General features: G+C 45.4%; 1 protein-coding gene and 1 long non-coding RNA gene across 2 annotated transcripts in view; both read left to right on the top strand.

Annotated features, from left to right (window-relative positions):
- Positions 1-650: 650 nt before the first annotated feature.
- LOC106564724 (serine/threonine-protein kinase N1) overlaps positions 651-18,727 on the top strand; it is a 66,957-nt gene continuing 48,880 nt past the window's right edge. The window contains exon 1 of the mRNA XM_014131014.2: positions 651-1,494. Within this exon, the coding sequence (XP_013986489.2) occupies positions 1,411-1,494 (84 nt within the window). The 5' untranslated portion in view covers positions 651-1,410. The remainder of the gene's footprint in view (positions 1,495-18,727) is intronic.
- LOC123725469 (uncharacterized) lies at positions 9,271-12,345 on the top strand. Its single transcript, XR_006757953.1, has 3 exons — positions 9,271-9,622; positions 11,233-11,301; positions 11,432-12,345. It is a non-coding gene; the product is annotated as an uncharacterized lncRNA (long non-coding RNA).

The following is an 18,727-nucleotide window of genomic DNA, read 5'->3' as shown; positions in this document are numbered from 1 at the left end:
CAACCTTTCAGTTACTGGCCCAACACTCTTAACCGCTAGGCTACCTGCTGCCCAATAGAGTGCATCTCTCTCTCTCTCTCTCTCTCTCTCTCTCTCTCTCTCTCTCTCTCTCTCTCTCTCTCTCTCTCTCTCTCTCTCTCTCTCTCTCTCTCTCTCTCACTCTCACTCTCACTCTCACTCTCTCTCACACACAAACACTTCTGCAGAACACTGTACCTCAGTTCGTCTTTGGTATTATTGTTATGTATTGATCTAATGGCTTGTTGGTGTCCCATTATGGCATTTGCTTAATGTAGGCTAGTATGTATCCACTATATATTTGGGTTTGTTTTTAATATTAGATAATGAGTTTAACTTGTAGATTTGTGATATTAAATGCTTTACAGTCATATACTTTTGATTCTACTGTAACTGTACTCCATTTATCTTCTGGTTGTGATTACATGGGCACATTATTACTTGTAAGCAGAGTAATACCAATAACAGTTGTTTTGTGTCTGGCTAAATTGCAAATCTGGGATAGGGGAAAGATAAGCAACAGTGTTCATTAGGAGAAGTTGGAAATGACAAATCCATGGTCTGGACATGGTCACATGATACCTTGGGCGCGCTCATGCTACCTACCGTACACGTTGTGCCAACGCATCCGCGCGCAGCTCCATCAGAAAAAAGTGTAGCCTCTCGCTCAAGCAATCATCGGCAAGCGCGGACGTACAAGGCGAAATTCCTCTGCCCTCCAAACCCGAACGAAGAGCAAACAACAACGCTTTTACCGGTGACACCCTTCGGTCATTCGGTACTTTGCTCGAGGGAAGCATAAGGTAGTCTCGTTTGAAAGAAGGCTTTTGTTGCATGTGATACTTGGGAGACTGACGCGTGTTCGTGTTTCACGGATGTTACTACGAAGACGGGGCTCGACAGTTTTTTCTGCCTCTGTAGCGTTTTATGTTAGCAATGGATCTCTATCCCTCTTCGGAGTCTGTTACGCGGACAGGGAGGGAGTCGTGCCGTCTGTTCCCCTTGTGCTCTAGCTGTTGATAGCTAGCCTCCAAAGAAAAGAACAATGAACTGAATCAAACAGTTTTGTTTTAAGCTTTTATCGTACTGATATTTTAAAGACACTCACCCGGGAACATTTTGTATTTGTTGAACGAACCATTAGTCGAACAACTAGACAAACATTTTGGGATCACCAGTTTATTTGGGCAGTGAAGCGTTGAGGCGACACAACAATGGGATTATTTTTGACCGTTGGTTGAGAATTGTTTTTAAAAGTTATTTTATCTCAGAGAATATAGTGGTGAGGTTTTCGTACAGAGCACATATTTGAGCGACATTTGGATGACTTGATACTCTAGCTGCCTAAATTCGTGGAGAAGACCATTGTGAGTACTCTCCAGACAATCGCATATGTCCAGTTGGTCTGGTCTAGAACGGCACCATCACTGGAACACGACCACACAAAGAACAACGATGGCGAATGACTCGATACAAGTAAGTTGTTACATTGCTGTTACAGTGTAATAACAACGGTGCTATAATGTACGTTGTCAACAGCTGGGGTATCTACCATTCGACATCAATGGAAACTGTTCTGTTTTCTATTGCTAAATAATCATTTATCTGGATTTACGACGATGCAGTACGCTCTTTATGCGCTGTATTTTGTCAAGACACTTGTGTTGTCCTGCATTGTAACCTTGGCATGTATCCTCATTGGTTCCTCATTGCAGCCAAATGCATATGCGAAGAGCTCCTGGCCGGGCGAGCACAATACTGGGCGGGTGTTTGACACACACAAACACATAAATACACACACGTCCCAGTGGACCTCACCAGTTCTCAGAACCATCTTGAGTCTGAGAAGAACCAATAGCAGTCACAATGTTCCCAACCTTTTTGGAATGGACCCTTTTCAAGAGGGGGGGAAAAACATGTTTGTGGCAACAGTCATTATTGCTAACTCATTTCTGACAGTTTGAGTAATGTGCTTCGACTATAACAAGGACTTTGAAGAATATTAAGGAGAATGTGAAATACAAAAAGGAAATTCACACCACTTAAGTGACTGACATTGAGCTGAGGTAATTTTGTCATTTAGACTACTTTACTTGACTGTATCCTGATACAGTATTTGACAGAGTTGGTGCAATGGCCTATGTATTTGAACATCAAGACTGATGTTCTTTACAGTGGGTGTTATGAACAACTCAGCACAGGTGTCACCATCACTCACAAAGTCACTGAAAATATCCTAACAGTGGGTCCTGTAGGCTACATAAGTTCCTCTTGCCTCTGCTCTAGTTTAGTGACAAGTAAGTCTTTTTACCTCAGCATTTACCTTGTGCGTGTCAGCAAGTCATGAACCCAACTCTGTAGTAAAGCAAAAAGTGTGTTGAATAATGCTTCCTGTTTAAGTGCTGCTTTCTCATCTGACTGTTGATAAAGCTCTGTACTGGGTTAGTAAGTTACTTCACCCTTCTTTACTAACTAGTCTTGATGATGTCATCGAGTCACACTGCTTGCCACATGGGTTTGCTGTTCGAATTAACATTCATCTTTTATCAGACTCTCTTATCAAGGGCTGATTTCTTCATTCACGTTTTCAAACCCATTCCAATTTCTCTCATTTGTTGGAACTTAAAACTTCTTCCCCCAAATAGGCCTAACTGGCTTACGATTCCGTACTTGGCACAGTAGCCAATTATTTGTATAGCTACAGTACAAGATAATACTAGAAGGCAGTACCAGGCAGGAGGTAGTCACCTCTCTCTCTCGGGGTCGGTTTTGCCCTCTCCATAGCCTCGGCAGGTTCACACACAATGGAGACGGGCACAGCTGAGAGAGGGCAAGCTTGGGGGACTGACTCAAGCCACGGTGACGAAGTGGGAACTCTGGTTTGGAGGCACAGACAGGGAGCCATTTTCCCCTCAGCCAACACGTACACTGGTCTGGTGACTCAAACTGAAGGCCTCTGCTGGCCTGGCAGTTGATAGACTGTCATAATCAGACTCCAATGTCTTCAGTGGTGGGGAGGTTTAGCTTCTTCACAGCACGCCTTTTGTTCCCCACACACACAGGAAGACTGATACAAAATAAGCCCAATAAGAATCTGAACCAAAACAGCGTCACACTTCTTAAAGGTCAGGGGGAACCAGAATGGAGCGGGGCACAGGGATGTTTCTAACTGCACTGTAAAATATGGCAACAATAATAGGGGGGGGGGGGGGGGGCACAGGAATGTAAATGTATTGTAACTAGTGGGATGTTAGTTTGATAGCAGAAGTTTTAGAAAGGAGAACGTTGGATTAAATATCCCTGAACATACATTCATCTATCATTTTTTTCAGTTTTGCATGTTCACACACTAAAGACAGACACTCAGGGTAATGCATACGGATCGTTCACCTAAACAGCTGCATGACGTAATGAGACTGCTATGCACATATCTCAGGCTTTTTCAGCATGCCAAGGCCCTGTGGCCATGTAGGCAGACTCACACTAGCTAATGCATTAGGCTGTCATTGTAACATAAGAATTTGTTCTTTACTGACTTGCCTAGTTAAATAAATGAACACCACGCAACCAGAGACAATGAGAGCCATGCTGTTCACAATTGAGTTGCTTAAGCTACTTCTTTGATTATTTTTCTTTTGTATTTAAGAGGAATAGGCCTTATGCTCTCAAGATTTATAGGAGAATGGTATTTCCTTGTTGACTCTTATCAGCAGAACTTTTCTTGTTAACTGAGACAGTCCCACGCACAGGACTGTGTCCTTACTGGCTGTTACTGACTGCCCCCATTTTATGTCCCTATTGGCTATCTTTGATCTTGGCTCTTGCTGGTCGACACAGTCCATGCACTGTTTTCTTACTGGCCACTGTCAGACAGTGTCTCCATGCGGTGTCCATGCTGGCTCTCTGTGTCCCACTCCCAGTAGCACAGTGTGAGTGTGATGGTGGTGGGGGGGCTGTAAAGGGCATTATGCTGATGATGAGGTTCCATAGTAGCACAACGGCCCCCATTGTCCTGACTGCAGCCCCAGATCACATTCACCAATGCACTGTGTTTCCCCATTCTATCCTGGTTGGCCACACCCTCACTAATAGGTTAAAGCAAGGCCCCATGGTGTGGCATCATGTCTGTTTGTTTTGTGTGGGAGTTTGTCAATGGCCCACAGGTCGAGGTGGAATACTCACTTTTGTGTTGACATGCTTTCACGTGTGAGTGTGCGTTTGGGTAGATGTGTTTGCCTATTTGGGCCAGCTGGTTTGCATAGGGAACCCCTTGTTTTGTGTGTCTGTGTGTGCATGTGTCTCCAATGTCCATACACGTGCCCCTGCGTATTTTGTCCTATGTCGCTCCCTGCCATCCCCTGTGAGAACATCCTGCCGTTCTCATGACCTCGCCCCTCTGTTGCAGCCCCTCCCTCCCAGTCCCAACCTCATCCACAGTTCACACCCTGCCATGACATCACCTCTCCACTTTCCTCTCCTCTTTCCTCTCTCCTTTCCTCTTTCTCTTATGCCATACACCGTGGCCAGATTTTGCCTCTGCCCCGGGGGCCTTGCCTGGCCCTGTGTGTGTGTGTGTGTGTGTGTGTGTGTGTGTGTGTGTGTGTGTGTGTGTGTCCACTCACAGGAAATGGAGCCTCTGATGGAACGTGGTCATGTACCAGCTGCTCTCCCCGTCTCCTTTCTTTCGCTGACTCCTCGTTCTTCCATGCTAGTGATGGGGCCTCAGGATCTTATCCAATGGGTATAATTAGATAAGGGAAGTCTTTTTTTTTATTGGGATAGTTCAGGATTTTGGCAGTGAAGCCCTTTATCCACTTCCCCAGAGTCAGATGAACTTGTGGATGCCATTTTCATGTTTCTGCGGGCAGTTTGAAGGAAGTTGCTAACTAGCTTTAGCGCAATGACTAGAAGACTGTAGACTTCGCATTTGCGCTAAGCTGTTCCCATAGACTTCTAGTCATTGCTCTAACGCTAGTTAGTATTGGCCCGCGAAACTACTTCTAACTTTCTTCATAATGGTATCCACAAGTTCATCTGACTCTGGGAAAGTAGATAAATCCCAAACTATCCATTTAACCTCTTACATCTAGACGTTCCGCTAGCGGAACACCTGCTCCATTATCCAATGATGGGCGTGGCACGAAATACAAACTCCTCTAAAATACAAAAACTTCCATTTTTCAAACATATGACTATTTCACAGCATTTTAAAGACAAGACTCTCGTTAATCTAACCACACTGTCAGATTTCAAAAAGGCTTTACAACGAAAGCAAAACATTAGATTATGTCAGCAGAGTACCAAGCCAGAAATAATCAGACACCCATTTTTCAAGCTAGCATATAATGTCACAAAAACCTAGAAGACAGCTAAATGCAACACTAACCTTTGATGATCTTCATCAGATGACAACCCTAGGACATTATGTTATACAATACATGCATGTTTTGTTCAATCAAGTTCATATTTATATCAAAAACCAGCTTTTTACATTAGCATGTGACGTTCAGAACTAGCATACCCCCCGCAAACTTCCGGGGAATTCGCTAACATTTTACTAAATTACTCACGATAAACGTTCACAAAAAGCATAACAATTATTTTAAGAATTATAGATACAGACCTCCTCTATGCACTCGATATGTCCGATTTTAAAATAGATTTTTGGTGAAAGCACATTTTGCAACATTCTAAGTACATAGCCCAGGCATCATGGGCTAGCTATTTAGACACCCGGCAAGTTTAGCACTCACCAATATCAGCTTTACTATTATAAAAGTTTCATTACCTTTTGTTGTCTTCGTCAGAATGCACTCCCAGGACTGCTACTTCAATAACAAATGTTGGTTTGGTCCAAAATAATCCATCGTTATATCCGAATAGCGGCGTTTTGTTCGTGCGTCCCAGACACTATCTGAAATGGTAAATCAGGGTCGTGCGCATGGCGCAATTCGTGACAAAAAAAATCTAAATATTCCATTACCGTACTTTCGAAGCATGTCAACCGCTGTTTAAAATCCATTTTTATGCCATTTTTCTCGTAAAAAGCGATAATATTCCGACCAGGAATCTCCTTTTAGCTAAACTGAGGAAAGTAAACAAAGCTTTCGGTCGATGCGGGCACGAGCCTGAGTCTCACAGTACTGTAACCAGCCACTACCCAAACGCGCTACTTTGTTTCAGCCAGAGCCTGGAAAGCCACGATTCAGCTTTTTACCGCCTTCTGAGACCCTATGGCAGCCGTAGGAAGTGTCACGGGACAGCTAAGATCCTCACTCTTCAATAAACAGAGACAAGAAGAACGACACCTTGTCAGACAGGCCACTTCCTGCCTGAAACCTTGTCAGGTTTTTGCCTGCCAAATGAGTTCTGTTATACTCACAGACACCATTCAAACAGTTTTAGAAACTTTGGAGTGTTTTATATCCATATGTAATAAGTATATGCATATTCTAGTTACTGGGTAGGAGTGGTAACCAGATTAAATCGGGTATGTTTTTTATCCAGCCGTGAAAATACTGCCCCCTAGCCATAACAGGTTAAGCACTTTTACAGCAGCTTCACTGTGTTGTTAGACATGTTCGGTGTTGGTTTTCCCACTGTTAGCCTATTTGTTTCACTTCAGGGCAGATCGTGTGACTGTGTGTCCGATTTTATAGTTGCACTACTTCAGCAGAGTAAAGCTCAAATCAGACGTCTATATCCCAGATGGTATGGATTGTGTACATTGCATGGTAGGAGGGGTATTATTTATTGAAGGGAAGTAAACATCGAAATTGTCTTTGGGTTGTTCAGTCAGGACTGTAAATATGATTTTGAGTGTGTGTGTCACCCACTCTCAGTCCCCTGTCTACTCTTTGGCGATGAGGGTATGAATGACTCTAGGGAATAAGGCCTCTCTCTTTAAACAATCCTCTTATTTGAATCTACTACAGATCAGGTTACACAGATGACATTTCGAGAGAGAGGCAGGTTCACTCAGTGTAAAAGAGCCCAGTGTTTGTTCTGTGGTCGAATGAAAAAAAGAATATATGAAGGTAAACATTGTAGAAAGATAACAAAATAATTGGATTCATTTCCTGTAAGATTATCACTATTCTCTATAACTATTCAGATTCATTTCCTGTAACAGTATCAGTATTCTCTACAACTATTTTGAAGAATTCTCTCACAGTATCACAGACATACTTGAATATCCACCTGCCTCTGAAATGGCCGTGGCTTGAGTCAGTTGGGTGGACAGTCGGAAACACGCAGAGGACAGGAGACAGGTGTATCAAGTGTGTTACCTGGAGCTGTGCTGCCATGGCAATGGCTGTTGGGGGAGGATGAGCTCACAGTTTTATGCCTAGTCTACTCTGTGGTGTCTGACTCTCACACACACACACACACCACTACCTGGCCCATTTACAGCAGATTAGAGGCCCCTTTGGGATATCTTCCCATTCAGAGTCAATGGCGGGGTTAGTGGTTAAGGCGGGATGTGAAGCTACAGAGACTTAAACACTCTCAGAGATGGGAGACGAGGATATAATGAGATGGGAGACGAGGATATAATGAGATGGGAGATGAGGATGTAAGGATGTGGGAGACGAGGATGTAAGGATGTGGGAGACGAGGATGTAAGGATCTGGGAGACGAGGATGTAAGGATGTGGGAGACGAGGATGTAAGGATGTGGGAGACGGGGATATAATGAGGTGGGAGACGAGGATATACAGTGCCTTGCGAAAGTATTCGGCCCCCTTGAACTTTTCGATCTTTTGCCACATTTCAGGCTTCAAACATAAAGATATAAAACTGTAATTTTTTGTGAGAATCAACAACAAGTGGGACACAATTATGAAGTGGAACGAAATTTATTGGATATTTCAAACTTTTTTAACAAATAAAAAACAGAAAAATTGGCCGTGCAAAATTATTCAGCCCCTTTACTTTCAGTGCAGCAAACTCTCTCCAGAAGTTCAGTGAGGATCTCTGAATGATCCAATGTTGACCTAAATGACTAATGATGATAAATAGAATCCACCTGTGTGTAATCAAGTCTCCGTATAAATGCACCTGCTCTGTGATAGTCTCAGAGGTCCGTTTAAAGCGCAGAGAGCATCATGAAGAACAAGGAACACACCAGGCAGGTCCGAGATACTGTTGTGGAGAAGTTTAAAGCCGGGTTTGGATCCAAAAAGATTTCCCAAGCTTTAAACATCCCAAGGAGCACTGTGCAAGCGATAATATTGAAATGGAAGGAGTAGCAGACCACTGCAAATCTACGAAGACCCGGCCGTCCCTCTAAACTTTCAGCTCATACAAGTAGAAGACTGATCAGAGATGCAGCCAAGAGGCCCATGATCACTCTGGATGAACTGCAGAGATCTACAGCTGAGGTGGGAGACTCTGTCCATAGGACAACAATCAGTCGTATACTGCACAAATCTGGCCTTTATGGAAGAGTGGCAAGAAGAAAGCCATTTCTTAAAGATATCCATAAAAAGTGTCGTTTAAAGTTTGCCACTAGCCACCTGGGAGACACACCAAACATGTGGAAGAAGGTGCTCTGGTCAGATGAAACCAAAATCGAACTTTTTGGCAACAATGCAAAACGTTATGTTTGGCGTAAAAGCAACACAGCTCATCACCCTGAACACCCCATCCCCACTGTCAAACATGGTGGTGGCAGCATCATGGTTTGGGCCTGCTTTTCTTCAGCAGGGGCAGGGAAGATGGTTAAAATTGATGGGAAGATGGATGGAGCCAAATACAGGACCATTCTGGAAGAAAACCTGATGGAGTCTGCAAAAGACCTGAGACTGGGACGGAGATTTGTCTTCCAACAAGACAATGATCCAAAACATAAAGCAAAATCTACAATGGAATGGTTCACAAATAAACATATCCAGGTGTTAGAATGACCAAGTCAAAGTCCAGACCTGAATCCAATCGAGAATCTGTGGAAAGAACTGAAAACTGCTGTTCACAAACGCTCTCCATCCAACCTCACTGAGCTCGAGCTGTTTTGCAAGGAGGAATGGGCAAAAATTTCAGTCTCTCGATGTGCAAAACTGATAGAGACATACCCCAAGCGACTTACAGCTGTAATCGCAGCAAAAGGTGGCGCTACAAAGTATTAACTTAAGGGGGCTGAATAATTTTGCACGGCCACGTTTATTTGTTAAAAAGAAAAAATTGTACTTCATAATTGTGTCCCACTTGTTGTTGATTCTTCACAAAAAAATTACAGTTTTATATAATGTTTGAAGCCTGAAATGTGGCAAAAGGTTGAAAAGTAATGAGGTGGGAGACGAGGATAGAATGAGGTGGGAGACGGGGATAGAATGAGGTGGGAGACGGGGATAGAATGAGGTGGGAGACGGGGATAGAATGAGGTGGGAGACGGGGATAGAATGAGGTGGGAGACGGGGATAGAATGAGGTGGGAGACGGGGATAGAATGAGGTGGGAGACGGGGATAGAATGAGGTGGGAGACGGGGATAGAATGAGGTGGGAGACGGGGATAGAATGAGGTGGGAGACGGGGATGTAAGGATGTGGGAGACGAGGATGTGAGAGACGAGGATGTAAGGATGTGAGAGACGAGGATAGAATGAGGTGGGAGACGGGGATAGAATGAGGTGGGAGACGGGGATAGAATGAGGTGGGAGACGGGGATAGAATGAGGTGGGAGACGGGGATAGAATGAGGTGGGAGACGGGGATAGAATGAGGTGGGAGACGAGGATGTAAGGATGTGGGAGACGAGGATGTGAGAGACGAGGATGTAAGGATGTGAGAGACGAGGATAGAATGAGGTGGGAGACGGGGGATAGAATGAGGTGGGAGACGGGGATAGAATGAGGTGGGAGACGGGGATAGAATGAGGTGGGAGACGAGGATGTAAGGATGTGAGAGACGAGGATGTAAGGATGTGAGAGACGAGGATGTGAGAGACGAGGATGTAAGGATGTGAGAGACGAGGATAGAATGAGGTGGGAGACGGGGATAGAATGAGGTGGGAGACGGGGATAGAATGAGGTGGGAGACGGGGATAGAATGAGGTGGGAGACGGGGATAGAATGAGGTGGGAGACGAGGATGTAAGGATGTGGGAGACGAGGATGTAAGGATGTGAGAGACGAGGATGTAAGGATGTGAGAGACGAGGATAGAATGAGGTGGGAGACGGGGATAGAATGAGGTGGGAGACGGGGATAGAATGAGGTGGGAGACGGGGATAGAATGAGGTGGGAGACGAGGATGTAAGGATGTGGGAGACGAGGATGTGAGAGACGAGGATGTAAGGATGTGAGAGACGAGGATAGAATGAGGTGGGAGACGGGGATAGAATGAGGTGGGAGACGGGGATAGAATGAGGTGGGAGACGGGGATAGAATGAGGTGGGAGACGAGGATGTAAGGATGTGAGAGACGAGGATGTAAGGATGTGAGAGACGAGGATGTAAGGATGTGAGAGACGAGGATGTAAGGATGTGAGAGACGAGGATAGAATGAGGTGGGAGACGGGGATAGAATGAGGTGGGAGACGGGGATAGAATGAGGTGGGAGACGAGGATGTAAGGATGTGGGAGACGAGGATGTAAGGATGTGGGAGACGGGGATGTAAGGATGTGAGAGACGGGGATAGAATGAGGTGGGAGACGGGGATAGAATGAGGTGGGAGACGGGGATAGAATGAGGTGGGAGACGGGGATAGAATGAGGTGGGAGACGGGGATAGAATGAGGTGGGAGACGGGGATAGAATGAGGTGGGAGACGGGGATAGAATGAGGTGGGAGACGGGGATAGAATGAGGTGGGAGACGAGGATGTAAGAATGTGGGAGACGAGGATGTAAGGATGTGAGTGACGAGGATGTAAGGATGTGAGAGACGAGGATAGAATGAGGTGGGAGACGGGGATAGAATGAGGTGGGAGACGGGGATAGAATGAGGTGGGAGACGAGGATGTAAGGATGTGGGAGACGAGGATGTAAGGATGTGAGAGACGGGGATAGAATGAGGTGGGAGACGGGGATAGAATGAGGTGGGAGACGGGGATAGAATGAGGTGGGAGACGGGGATAGAATGAGGTGGGAGACGGGGATAGAATGAGGTGGGAGACGGGGATAGAATGAGGTGGGAGACGGGGATAGAATGAGGTGGGAGACGGGGATAGAATGTGGTGGGAGACAGGGATAGAATGAGGGGGGAGACGGGGATAGAATGAGGTGGGAGACGGGGATAGAATGAGGTGGGAGACGGGGATAGAATGAGGTGGGAGACGAGGATGTAAGGATGTGGGAGACGAGGATGTGAGAGACGAGGATGTAAGGATGTGAGAGACGAGGATGTAAGGATGTGAGAGACGAGGATAGAATGAGGTGGGAGACGGGGATAGAATGAGGTGGGAGACGGGGATAGAATGAGGTGGGAGACGAGGATGTAAGGATGTGAGAGACGAGGATGTAAGGATGTGAGAGACGAGGATGTGAGAGACGAGGATGTAAGGATGTGAGAGACGAGGATAGAATGAGGTGGGAGACGGGGATAGAATGAGGTGGGAGACGGGGATAGAATGAGGTGGGAGACGGGGATAGAATGAGGTGGGAGACGGGGATAGAATGAGGTGGGAGACGAGGATGTAAGGATGTGGGAGACGAGGATGTAAGGATGTGAGAGACCAGGATGTAAGGATGTGAGAGACGAGGATAGAATGAGGTGGGAGACGGGGATAGAATGAGGTGGGAGACGGGGATAGAATGAGGTGGGAGACGAGGATGTAAGGATGTGGGAGACGAGGATGTGAGAGACGAGGATGTAAGGATGTGAGAGACGAGGATAGAATGAGGTGGGAGACGGGGATAGAATGAGGTGGGAGACGGGGATAGAATGAGGTGGGAGACGGGGATAGAATGAGGTGGGAGACGGGGATAGAATGAGGTGGGAGACGAGGATGTAAGGATGTGAGAGACGAGGATGTAAGGATGTGAGAGACGAGGATGTAAGGATGTGAGAGACGAGGATGTAAGGATGTGAGAGACGAGGATAGAATGAGGTGGGAGACGGGGATAGAATGAGGTGGGAGACGGGGATAGAATGAGGTGGGAGACGAGGATGTAAGGATGTGGGAGACGAGGATGTAAGGATGTGAGAGACGGGGATAGAATGAGGTGGGAGACGGGGATAGAATGAGGTGGGAGACGGGGATAGAATGAGGTGGGAGACGGGGATAGAATGAGGTGGGAGACGAGGATGTAAGGATGTGGGAGACGAGGATGTAAGGATGTGGGAGACGGGGATGTAAGGATGTGAGAGATGGGGATAGAATGAGGTGGGAGACGGGGATAGAATGAGGTGGGAGACGGGGATAGAATGAGGTGGGAGACGGGGATGGAATGAGGTGGGAGACGGGGATAGAATGAGGTGGGAGACGAGGATGTAAGGATGTGAGAGACGAGGATGTAAGGATGTGAGAGACGGGGATGTAATGAGGTGGGAGACGGGGATAGAATGAGGTGGGAGACGGGGATAGAATGAGGTGGGAGACGGGGATAGAATGAGGTGGGAGACGGGGATATAATGAGGTGGGAGACGGGGATAGAATGAGGTGGGAGACGGGGATAGAATGAGGTGGGAGACGGGGATAGAATGAGGTGGGAGACGGGGATAGAATGAGGTGGGAGACGGGGATAGAATAAGGTGGGAGACGGGGATAGAATGAGACGGGGATGTAAGGATGTGGGAGAGGAGGATGTAAGGATGAGGGAGACGAGGATGTAAGGATGAGGGAGACGGGGATAGAATGAGGAGGGAGACGGGGATAGAATGAGGTGGGAGACGGGGATAGAATGAGGTGGGAGACGGGGATAGAATGAGACGGGGATGTAAGGATGTGGGAGAGGAGGATGTAAGGATGAGGGAGACGAGGATAGAATGAGGTGGGAGACGAGGATGTAAGGATGTGAGAGACGAGGATGTAAGGATGTGAGAGACGAGGATGTAATGAGGTGGGAGACGAGGATAGAATGAGGTGGGAGACGGGGATATAATGAGGTGGGAGACGGGGATAGAATGAGGTGGGAGACGGGGATAGAATGAGGTGGGAGACGGGGATAGAATGAGGTGGGAGACGGGGATAGAATGAGGTGGGAGACGGGGATAGAATGAGGTGGGAGACGGGGATAGAATGAGACGGGGATGTAAGGATGTGGGAGAGGAGGATGTAAGGATGAGGGAGACGGGGATAGAATGAGGTGGGAGACGGGGATAGAATGAGGTGGGAGACGGGGATAGAATGAGGTGGGAGACGGGGATAGAATGAGGTGGGAGACGGGGATAGAATGAGGTGGGAGACGGGCATAGAATGAGGTGGGAGACGAGGATGTAAGGATGTGGGAGACGAGGATGTAAGGATGTGGGAGACGAGGATGTAAGGATGTGAGAGACGAGGATGTAATGAGGTGAGGGACGAGGATGTAATGAGGTGGGAGACGAGGATGTAATGAGGTGGGAGACGAGGATGTAATGAGGTGGGAGACGAGGATGTAATGAGGTGGGAGACGAGGATGTAAGGATGTGGGAGACGAGGATGTAATGAGGTGGGAGACGGGGATAGAATGAGATGGGAGACGAGGATGTAAGGATGTGGGAGACGAGGATGTGGGAGACGAGGATGTAAGGATGTGGGAGACGAGGATGTAATGAGGTGGGAGACGGGGATAGAATGAGATGGGAGACGAGGATGTAAGGATGTGGGAGACGAGGATGTGGGAGACGAGGATGTAAGGATGTGGGAGACGAGGATGTAAGGATGTGGGAGACGAGGATAGAATGAGGTGGGAGACGAGGATAGAATGAGGTGGGGGATGAGGATAGAATTAGATTGGAGGACCTTAAAAGGATAAGTTGCTTATGTAATGAACCATGATGTAATGTTTTTAAGCATTTTTATTACTTTACCACATAGTTTTAAAGCGTTGTCAGTTGTGGCTAAAATCTATCATTGGAAATAACATGGAAGTGTGTCCATCCAGCCGTAATCTTCCCTAACTGTAATCCATCCAGCGTAATGATTTGATAACATCCCGTCCAACCCTCACTTCATACACCCTGTCATCCATTTTTGATTAGTAGAGAAATCCTCCCCACTCCCAACCCAAACCACATTTAACCGCCCGAAAACATGTTGATCTGCTCTCGACTCCTTGTCTCATTCACTTCAACCATAATCTTATTTTCCCATGCGATTATGTGTGTAATTTGGTTTTGCCTGCCATCATACACATGTGTATCTCTCTGCCTCTCAATCTATAGACAGGATCTCAGCTGTCACGCAACACACACACACAATCACAAAAACACACAAACCGTCACACACACATGCCTTGGTTAAAAGTTAGTGGCCATGACCCATAACTAAACCTTGATGCTATATTTACTGAATAAGGATTCAACAGGAAATTGAATCAGAGAACCATTGTCCTCATCCCATTAACATGCTTTGGTCTCAGACCTTAAAATAGACCAAACGTTGAACCAATCTCTTCCACATCCTCTTACATGGTCCACAAATTGTTTGACTCTGGATGTGTCTAAAATGGCACCCTGTGGCCTATTCCCTATAGTGCACTGCTAGGGTGCTATTTCAGATGAAGCCTTTGTTTTTTTTGTCTGGCTGAACAAGTCCAACTACTATTATTAATCAATGTGTCACTCGAACCTCAGGGTCCATTCCTGCTGTGTTGTTGACTTGTCTCTGCAAGTCCGGGATTCAGTTAGCCACAGACCTGCTGAACTTGTCATGGAACCTGTAGCCTAACCTTAACGGTAACTGGTCTGATGCAATGAACAGTATCGGCCCCCAGCCCACACAGTGCATTCTGAGCCATAAGCTTAATTGATCTTTAGTTCATAGGCTCTTTGCTCTACTAGGAGCTAAAATGAACAAGTCAACTAAGTTGAGCCATATGTAGGCTATTTTCTCTCTCCGCCTAGTATTTGATAGCTCTCTTTTGCAGAGGTGCTCTAAGATATGTTCCATGTTAACTCTGATGAAATGTATAACTTGACTCTCCGGCGTTCAGACCATTGTGCTCTAACAGCCTACAATGTTGCTGATGTAGTGCTGCTGTCACTGTGCTGTTCATTTTGAAGAGCTGTGTCTCCTGCACGGGGCTCATGCCTTCTGGCCCTGCTGTTTCACTCTCACGCTCTGACACACACACACACACTTGTATTCCTCCTGTGAGAGAGCTCTGCTATTCTCTGGCACAGTTGGAGCTCCCAGGCAGACAGGCAGTAGTTTTTCACAGTTGGAGCTCCCAGGCAGACAGGCAGTAGTTCTTCACAGTTGGCTGTTAGTCACGGTTCAGCAGCACCACGTTGCAGCCCGCCACTCTCCTGGAAACGAACCACCTATCACTTACTGTACACACATCCATGCACGCCACACACACATGAATATGCCTGCCACACAAGGACTAGTATTTTCTACTTGTGATCCAGCTGTTATTGAAGAGTCTTTCAAACAACACAAGGACCTGAGCCCAGTAGTCCAGCTGTGACCATACAGAAACACTGGGGAGGGTCATTCTAGTTACAGTACCACTTTAAGAGGTCTTGCTCGCACACTAACACACACACCACTACCCAGAGTGCTGTGGGGCGCAGTGACTCGGCAGAGGCGGAAGAGAGAGGAGTAGGTTAGTGTGTCCACCCCATACAGTATTCTCCATACAAATACCATGATGTAATGTTTTTAAGCATTTTATTACTTTACCACATAGTTCTAAAGGGTTGTTAGTTGTGGCTAAAATCTATCATTGGAAATAACATGGAAGCGTGTCCATCCAGCAGTAACCTTCCTTAACTGTAATCCATCCAACGTAATGATTTGATAACATCCTGTCCCGTAGCAATCCCACCATCACTTCATATACCCTGCAATCTATTTTTGATTAGTAGAGAAATCCTCCCCACTCCCAACCCAAACCACATTTAACCACCCTGGAACAAGTCCATCTGTTCTCGACTCCTTGTTCTCATTCCCTTCAATCATAATGTTCTTTTCCCATGAGAGTATGTGTGTAATTGGTTTTGCTGCCATCATACACATGCCCATCTCTCTACCTCTCAATCTATGGACAGGATAAGTCTCAGCTGACATACACACACACACACACACACACACACACACACACACAGTCATGCCTTGTTGTTTAAAAGCCAGTGGTCATGACCCATCACTAAACCTTGACGCTGTATTGAATAAGTATCCTGCAGGAAATTGAAGCAGAGAACCAGTGTTCTCATCCCATTAACACACATTGGTTTTTGGCACAAAAATAAACCCATCTCTTCCACGCCCACTTACATGTTCCAGAAATGGTTAGACTTTGCATGCATCTGAAATAGCACCCTGTGGCCTTTCCCCCACAGTGAACTACAAGGGTGTCATTTCAGACGCAGCCTTTTTTTTTTTTTTTTGCCTGAACATAGCCAACTACTATTATTAAAGCTAGAATTATTATTTGCTACATCCATTTTTGGACATATAAATTAATGATATGTATCCCCCATTTTTTTTTTCATAATATAGCTCTGTCTATGAATTTAGAGTGGTTACATTTCTCCAGGCCCATCCTTCAGCTTTTTACCAAAACTATTTGTTATTGTTTCAATGAAGGATTCTAGCTTTAACTAATGTGTCACTCAACCTCAGGATCCACTCCTGCTGTGGTGTTGACTTGTCTCTGCAAGTCCTGGATTCACTTAGCCACAGACGTCAGCCTAACTTTAAAGGGACATTTCAAAATGGTTAAACTTCATATTCATCATCTCCTGCACCACCACAACATCTACATATGTGATAATGGTTTATTTCTATGTTTGGTAGTAAAAACCAGAGAGGAAGATGCATGTTTCCAACTAATTGGTTGATGTCATTGGAAACCCTTCCATTGGAAACCCTTCATTTTTTTTTACTACAAAACATAGAAACGTGCCATTTTCACATATGTTGATGTGGGGTGGTGCTGGAGATGATGAAGTTGAACATTTTTAATGTTCCTTTACTGAACTGATGTACGTTTCGGCCCCCAGACCACACACTGCATTTTGAGTCGTAGGCCTAATTGATCTTGAGTTCATCGGCTCTTTGCTCTACTAGGAGCTAACAGGATTAAAGCCCACTTTGCTGGGGACTAGTATTACTAGAGAACATTGTGTCATAATCCGTGTATGTAGGTGGCAGGGAAGTCAGGTGCAGGAGAAACCAGAGTGGTTTAAAAAATTTAGTATTTATTAACGAAGACTAACTCCAAAACCAATGTAGAAAAATAATCCGGGTAAACAAATAACCCGTCGCACACCGATACATAAACACGTACATAACATAACAAACAATCACCGACAAGGATATGAGGGGAAACAGAGGGTTAAATACACAACATGTAATTACTGGGATAAGAAACAGGTGTGTAAGGAGACCAGACAAAACCAATGGAAAATTAAAAACTGATCAATGGTGGCTAGAAGACCGGTGACGTCGATCGCCGAGCACCACCCGAACAAGGAGGGGCATCAACTTTGGTAGAAGTCATGACACATTGGTTATGTAATTATTACCCCAGAATGTCCATTATTCCAGAGGAAGATTAGTTTAATTCCAGACGGGGTTTGTTTTTTCCAAACTACCCCCTATAATTCATTTTTTCTCTCTCAATAAATAGACCATTATCACGGAAGACTGGAGGTTTTTATTCTAGGCATGAAGATATTTCAGCATGTCCAGGTGATAACAGGCTACACTGATAACTCCAGCTTGGCTTCCAAGTTTAAACCATACCAGAACATCTTTGCAATAGTGTTGCCATAATATTTGACTTGTTATCATAATCATTATTTTAGCGATCCACACTAGAATTCATCCTAAATGTCCCCCAGCCTGCACATGTGAGTTAAACAGTGCACTTGCACATGAGATGCATTTTCAGGCAATGGGTGAGACGGTGAACTGGTCATTTCGAAAAGTTTAGCTAAGTTAATGTTGGTTTGCGATCTATTAACAGCAAGGCGTTGCATTAAAAAGGCACACAGTTTTTTTTACTGACGCATTTGCCAATGTTAAATTAATTTTGTATTTATTTTTATTTCACCTTTATTTAACCAGGTAGGCAAGTTGAGAACAAGTTCTCATTTACAATTGCGACCTGGCCAAGATAAAGCAAGCAGTTTGACACATACAACAACACAGAGTTACACATGGAGTAAAACAAACATACAGTCAATAATACAGTAGAAAAAGAAATCTATATACAAAGTGAGCAAATGAGGTGAGATAAGGGAGGTAAAGGCAAAAAAGGCCATGGTGGCGAAGTAAATACAATATAGCAAGTAAAACACTGGAATGGTAGATTTGCAGTGGAAGATAGTGCAAAATAGAAAAAATGGGGTGCAAAGGAGCTAAATAAATACAGTAGGGGAAGAGGTAGTTGTTTGGGCTAAATTATAGATGGGCTATGTACAGGTGCAGTGATCTGTAAGCTGCTCTGACAGCTGGTGCTTAAAGCTAGTGAGGGAGATTTAGATATTTTTGTAGTTCGTTCCAGTCATTGGCAGCAGAGAACTGGAAGGAGAGGCGGCTGAAGGAGGAATTGGCTTTGGGGGTGACCAGAGAGATATACCTGCTGGAGCGCATGCTACAGGTGGGTGCTGCTATGGTGA

This window comes from Salmo salar, chromosome ssa12 (genome assembly GCF_905237065.1).
Source record: "Salmo salar chromosome ssa12, Ssal_v3.1, whole genome shotgun sequence".
Taxonomy (NCBI): domain Eukaryota; kingdom Metazoa; phylum Chordata; class Actinopteri; order Salmoniformes; family Salmonidae; genus Salmo; species Salmo salar.
Note: the sequence above shows the minus strand (reverse complement) of the source record. Positions and strands in the feature narration are given on the sequence as shown.